The sequence below is a fragment of the Pinus tabuliformis genome, chromosome J, assembly GCF_031772625.1.
Source record: "Pinus tabuliformis cultivar Carrire ecotype Pingquan chromosome J, CPIR1, whole genome shotgun sequence".
Taxonomy (NCBI): domain Eukaryota; kingdom Viridiplantae; phylum Streptophyta; class Pinopsida; order Pinales; family Pinaceae; genus Pinus; species Pinus tabuliformis.
Genome location: NC_142295.1, coordinates 117,514,359 through 117,522,061, shown reverse-complemented (window position 1 = coordinate 117,522,061; position 7,703 = coordinate 117,514,359). Strand labels below are relative to the sequence as shown.

Below are 7,703 nucleotides of genomic sequence, written 5' to 3'. Positions count from 1 at the left end.
AAAATTTTGCTTAATACATTAATAATGTTAAAATCAAAACAAAAATAAATTTAATTCCATAAATATAAAAAACATAATAAAAATTATTACTTCAAAGTTAAAATCAACACATCTCTGTCAATTAAAATACAAACAAAATAGTATAAACAACATAAAGGAACAATTCCATAAATATAAAAAACATAATAAAAATTATTACTTCAAAATTAAAATCAACACATCTCTATCGATTAAAATACAAACAAAATAGTATAAACAACATAAAGGAACAATGAATATCCCATTAAAAATGTTGAAATCAATCAAAACAAAAATTAATTTAATTCCATAAATATAAAAAAACATGATAAAAAAATTAGAATTATTACTTCGAAATGAAAGTCAACACATCTCTGTCCATTAAAATAACCAGCGGATAGTTGACTAACACTCTGCAAACCAAATTCTTATCCAAACCATCAAATACAGTATGTAACATAAAAGGAATATATAAATCTTGATATTAGATGCCTCTGCCATAACATGAATGCCTTCTTATTATTACAGAAAAGGTTGGTTTTGCATTAACTTGAAATTACAATTTAGCAAAATCTCTCCTTTTATTTATTTATCTATGTTGAAAGAAGTCATCACAGGGAAGTAATCATGTTGAAATTGGCACAACTGGTTAGCTGCGGTAATGAGAGCAGATTGGGAGAGAAGCCGACTGTTGAGTTGTCCAGATCGAAATGGACGAAATTCTCTTGCATCTGATGAGTCCCGATTACAATGGATGCGATTGGAGTCTCGCCTCCAGGAACAAAAGCTAGACACGCCACATTCGGATTGTAGAACAGCTCCATCGAGTTAAATCCAAGCATCCTCCAAATAGTAGGATCGATACCGTTGCCCTGCAAAACAAAGTCGATCGTGGGCACGTTGAGCGCCGGATTAATGCTCCCGAAATAAGGCGGCTCCCCCGTGTGGGTTGCGTTGAAACACACACCAGTCTGACCCAAGGGAAGATAGGGCACCTCGAAGACAACTTGCTTGATCTTCATTTGCGCCGCCATCTTAATGTAGAGCGCCGCGAGAGCGTTGTAGATGGGGTTGGCCAATTGCGTGTAGCGCACCACGGTGCTCAGCTTCGTGCCGCCGTGTCCGCTGGTGTTGATTCGCAGCTTCTCGGCGTCTATCGGCACGTCGACGCCGTTGACCTTGATTCCCTGGACACCGATATAGTAGCCGTGTGTGGAGGCGTGGGTGGAGTAGAGCGTTTTGATGGGGTTCCTGATCAAGGGAGTGCGGACGAGGTCGCCGGAGAGGTCTGTAAGGTCTTCGCCGCCTTTTATGGTTGTTAATAAATTTGTTGCGAACGCTATCTTTAAATCCATTGTAGATTTTTTGAGATATTCAAGAATCCGATGGACATAAACGCTGTCAATTTTTTTAACCACGCCGAATTCCCTCTGCAATCAACTTAAGCGCACCGTCCGTTTTTATATAGATGCTAAGAAACTCCTTTCGAATGTCCTCACCAAGGAGCGTTTTTATATAGATGCTAAGAAACTCCTTTCGAATGTCCTCACCAAGGAGCGCCGCAGAGTAACACGAGGCCACTTGTAATATTTTGGGTGAGGGTGACTCCAGCAAAATCATGACAGCATACTCATTGGACACCGTGCAGATCTGGTGATTGACAGTGGAATAGCACATGATCCCCAATATCACTTTAATGGTCGTCTGAAGGTACACAATTCCACCTTTTCACCTGGAGTGCACTGGAATTCGAAATAGTTTTAACCAATTTGACGATTGATCATGTGGTTCATGTTTTGCTGAGGTCAAGGGGCGACTTCCACAGTCTCAAATACTTAAAAAATCAGTGGAGTTTAAATTTTAAATTCAATTTCCACGTTTTGTTGATGTGGAGAGGAAAGTCTCAAAGTTATCTCGACATTGTTTAATCAGTGGGTTAGGCAACAAGTTTGTTTCCTTGTGCTTCACACGATAAATATATTATCGCAGAGTTTATTCTTTAAATTTTTCGTGACATGATATAATGAATAACATGGTTTCCACTGGTGCGATAGGTCGGGTGCGATTCCCGAGTGACTTTGACGACTTAGATACCCCTCACTCGTGGCCTCTCAACCACAAAATAAGCGTGATTTTCAGGATTCACCCACTTATCAACCAAAAAACTACATTATTTCAAATAATTTAATTTATTTAAATATAATGGCCTAAATATTTTTTTGTTATATAATAATAAAAACTAACCTAATAAACATTTAAATATAATAAACTTTATTTTAACTTAATTAAAATTATTATTTTTTAAATAACCATTCTAAATATTTTCCCACCCCTCACAAATTATTATAAATAATGTCGCACTATCCTTTCCCGTAATTGGAAATGACGTGAGTAAGTTGGTAACTTACTCAATGGACTCATCAAACCGTATGACCTTTACTCAATTGGAGAATATCATAATGATAAAGCTGAATTAAAAATTGCAATCGGAGGAGATCGCGGCATAGTGAGAGCTGAGTGACCCATTTTCTTTGAACTCACTGTTCCAATATATCAGTGCCGCGTGTTCTGTATCGCGTGCAATTAAATAACAGAGGATCCCATCACAGAAAACAGAAGCCGTGGTGCATAAAAATGAGGAAGCATGAAAGTAGTGGCACGTCCTCGTCTCATTTTCCATGCATTTAAGCATTGCTTTATTTGCTTTCGCCTTCACGAGTGGGCCACAAAGCCTAAATGGACTGTACACGTGGATCTGATTCCTCATCGAATCATGGCACCTATGATTTTCGTTCTGAGAGTAACACGAGGCCACTTGTAATATTTTGGGTGAGGATGACAACAGCTTACTGATCGGACATTGTGCAGGTCTAGTGGAATAGCACATTATTTCCAATATAACTTTAATGGCCGTCTGATCCTCAGGCGCTGGATAAGGAATGTACACAATTCCACCTTTTCATCCGGCGTGGGCTGGAATTCGAAATCGTTTGAATCAATTTGACCATTGATCACGTGGTTCATGTTTTGCAAAGGTCAAGGGGGGACTTCCACAGCCTCAAATACTTAAAAATCAGTGGAATTTCAATATTAAATTCAATATCAACGTTTGCTTGATGTGGAGAGGAAAGTCTTAAAGTTATCTCGTCATTGTTTAATCCGTGGGTTAGGCAACATGTTTGTTTCCTTGTACTTCACATGATAAATATATTATCGCAGAGTTTATTCTTTAATTTTTTCGTAACATGATATAATGAACAACGTATTTATATATTTGAAATGTAAATTCACTCCGGACGAAGAATCATTGATTTTATCACTTAAATCTACTCAAGCAGATTTATTTATTATAGTAAAAAGAGTGGGGGTGAGCCCCTCATTTAGATGATATATAGTCTAGATTCACAATTTTCATTATATACAATAGGTACAAATGCGTAATAGTCGAATATGCTGCCGAGCAGCGCAAACATAAGTCACATACACTGCCGAGCAGTGCAGACATAACAACAGAATTCAAACACGGATGGAGAGAAGGAAAGTCAACTGTCCCGACGGCGTGAACTGTGCGCCCATTTATTTATATGATGCAAAATTATATTATTACAATTAACGGAAGAGTAAATGTCAAGATAGGTGGATGTGGTCCTTCACAATTAAAAACCTATCTAGTAAAGCTATACCTTAGGGATTAAATCTCATTATTAATATATAAGTAAAATTAATTATAATAATATAATATTATATAAATCATTTTTCTTTTTAGGAATAATAATGTGTTTAAAAATTGGATTTTTTAAATTTTACATAATAAATATATCATTATTGAGTTTTACTGGATAAATTTATTTATTTATTTTTTATTTCAAAATAATAATATTATGTTAAAATTATAATTATGTATATTTTGATTAGATAATTTTTTTGAAGTAATTTAGGAAAAAAACATAATTAAATTTATCAGTTACTACTCTAACATAAATGTATGTCTAACAACTTACAAGTTCGATATATCAACAACTTTTAACTTAACCAAAATCATATTCCCTGGGGTAAAAGAGCCTACTCCTTAAACTTTATGCAAAATTATATTAATATAAAAAAATAAAAAATAAAAAATATCATTCTTCAAATTTTGTAAAAATAAATAACATATCTTTGAGATGTATAACCTTCACAATTAACTTTCATTAACTTATAATTATAAAATTTGAAATAGAATTAAATTTCAAAAAATTAACTAACCTATTCCTAAATTAAAATTATAAAATAATATGTAAAATATATTTTCAATAATATAATAAAAACTTTCCTAACATATTTTCGCTTTGTGAATAAAGATATGCATTAAACTCTAATAACATATGGATTAAAATCTAATATAAAATTGATTGCCCGGGGATTTTGATGGTTTTTAATATAAATTACTTTAAAGGAATTTTAAAACAGTGAAATCATGTTTATGCTTAGATTCCTGCCGCTTACTACTTGCCTGTAAACTATACTCTAATGGGCGGAGATTACAATCCAGAAACCACTTGAAATTATTTTTTTTAAGGAGTTGTTTTTAGTGTGATTTTTTGAAAATCTTTTGGTGAATTTTCGTAGATTTTTCTGGTTTAATTTCTCTAAAATTCAGCCAGAATTCATTGAAATCACAAGTTTGATGGGTAAATCCTCAACAATAGAAGTGTCCTAACGGTTTTTAATGTTGCTGAATCCATATTACACTCAAAAAATTATTTTAAATAATACAAATTAAAATTTCACCTCAAATTTTTCTTCCGGGCACCGAAAACTCCAAAAAGTCACTCTTTTTTTTAAACCAATTGTTTTTTAAAAATCAAATATGAAATATTTTATTTACTTTAGGAAATTATTTGATTAATTAAATTATTTTTAATTATTTAATATAAAATATATATTAGTAATTGTTTTTGAAGGTATAAAATGTACAGGTTGAAATGGATTTAACAAGTTGCCTCAAGAAGAATTTGTCTTATTTGTACCATGAAACCTTGTTTTATGTAATGATAAAAAATTTAGCTTAAAAACCAATTTTATTTGAGATGTTATAATGGTGAAATTTTTTTAAGAAACATGATGTATTACATGAAAATAAATTTTGAATCAGGTAACATGTTATGAGGAAAGTAATTTAGAGTGGAATACCCTTTGTTGCAAATAAATCTCATGAACTATTTTTTTCCCCTTGCATGAAACCAAATTCTTCTCTCTTGCAATATGTTGCGACTAAAAGCATTTTTTGCATAGTGCAATGTGTCATATGGAAATCTACATTGTTGTGATGAAGTAAAGACTGAGCAAGTAAGACGTATCACAAGAATGGAAACTTTGACATGACATAATTTTAAGTGTGATACATTATATTACCATCAAAGCAACTTTGATTGTGATACATTGTGTCATAATCAAAATAGCGTTGAGTGTGATATATGGCACAAGCAAGTGACCAAAGAAATTTCAAGTGTGGCACATTATGTCACAACTAAATGACATGGACCAAAAATTATTCCATTGAGATATGGTCTAGTTAAAGGAATTATAGGTGCAATATGTTTTGTCACATGGAAAAAAAACTTTTCAGCAATGAACTTTGAGAAAACGTGATTTGTTGCATGAATGCAAACCTTCAGGTAATACAATATGTGTTGCATGAATGCAAACCTTGAGGTAATACAATATGTGAGGACCAGAGTAATTTTGAGTGAAATATGATATGTCATGACCAAAGTAATTTTGAGTGAGATATATTGTGTCACAACCAAACTAATCTTGAGTGAGATATGGTGCAAGCAAGTAATGCCATGAAATTTTGTCTTATGTGAACTTTATGTATCACAATTTATAAAAACATTGGATTAATTTTTTTGAGTGTGTCACATTAAAAAATGTTTTGCTATAACATGATTTTATAAACACATTTAATGTGTCTTGTACTTAAAAAAAGTTTTGTTTTGACAAACCATGATGGTAAAAAATTTGACGAAGCGTGATGTATCACACAAAAATAAACTTTGGTGTCAATTGATACAGAAAAGGATGTCACAAGAGCATACAGCTTGAGGAGATGTGATATGTCTCTCAAAGAAAAACTTTGTGTGATATATATCCCAAGGAAAGATAGTTTTTGGTTCTTATGATGTGTTGTAAGGAAATATTTCAAGGGTTTGAAAGAAAGTGGAAATATTTCCTTTCACATAATGAAGAAAAGTTTGAGAAACTCCAATGTGTTGCATGGATAGAAACTTGATGGGGTTGACTATGTTTGATTATAATTGAATTCAGTTGATTATGGTGGACTATATTTGATATGTTTTTATTATGGTTGATTGTTGCTCACGATGTTTGAATATGGTTGACTTTGGTTGAATATTGTAGACCTTGGTTACCCATGGTGATTATGCTTGAATATGCTAAGGCATGCTTACTTATAGATAACCATGCTAAACCATGGTTGACTATGATTCGACATATTTAACCATGGTTAATTGCAATTGTCTACAATCAACCATGATTTACTATGGTTTGACATATTTGACTGGGGTTAACCACAGTTGTCTACAATTAGCTATGGTTGACAATGTTTAACCATGGTTTAATATGGTTGGCCATGTTCGACTATGCTTAGCAATGCTTGGATACGTTAGACCATATTTACGCATGGTTGACTATGGTTTCCCATCTTTGAACATGTTTGATTTGTTTGAAAAGGTTTTACTATGCTTATCCATGCTTAATTATAGTTAATGATGGTTTGACCATTGTCAAGTATGTTTGAATGTTGCTAACCACGGTTTTCCATGTTTGACTATGATTGAAATGTAGCAATCCTTAATGGTTATGATGCACCGCAATGTTCATCAGTGGTTGACCATACCTAATTGTGGTTAATTTTGGTTTAACATGCATGACCATATTGATTATGGTTGACTTTGATTAAGTATTGTTCACAATGGTTAACTATAGCTCATAATGGTTGATTAATATTAATTGTAATAGATAATGTAGACATGGTTTGGTTGTGGTTAACTATGGCTAATGAGGCTTTGAGCGTTTAATGTGTTGTCTCTATAATTGTCTCCTCTTAGAACCACGACTTTCATCCACTTGGGCTTTCATAATTTGGTAAAAATGAAACAAAAGAAAGAGCACTAAGTATGCTCTAATAGGTATGAATTTGGGAAATTTTGGGCTAAATGTTTGAATGAGTGAAAGAATATATTTATATTGCATGATAGTGTCGTGTTGGGAAATGTGGCGAATGTGGACTACCCAATTGGACTTGACATGTAAAGATGAGCTCTGAAACCTAGAAAAGCCCCATGACAAAGTGAACACCCCCATGTCTGAGTTGAGTCCAGTGCCTAAGCTGATAGGGTTGTTACAAACAAATGGGCAAGGGATGTATAGACTACCCAGTTGGAATCAATCTACAAAGGTGTTCTCTTAGATTCAATGAAGCCTCATAACAAAGAGAATGTCCCACGTTTGCGCTGAATCTGTGCATGAGCTATTAGGGCCACTGTTAAGATATGGATACAAGAGGACAATTATATGGTTTTCTAACAAAATCAATGGAGATGGAATAACTTATAAATCGTAAGAGGATATAAATTGGACATATATGATATAAGAAGACTAAAACCTTGTCTTTTTTTTTT

General features: G+C 33.2%; 1 protein-coding gene across 1 annotated transcript; it reads right to left on the bottom strand.

Moving 5' to 3' along the window:
- Positions 1 to 629: 629 nt before the first annotated feature.
- On the bottom strand, positions 630 to 1,373 carry LOC149225827 (putative aspartic proteinase GIP2). Its single transcript, XM_089380031.1, has one exon. The coding sequence runs from the start codon at positions 1,371 to 1,373 to the stop codon at positions 630 to 632; it is 744 nt and encodes a 247-aa protein (XP_089236157.1).
- Between the last annotated feature and the right edge of the window lie 6,330 nt (positions 1,374 to 7,703).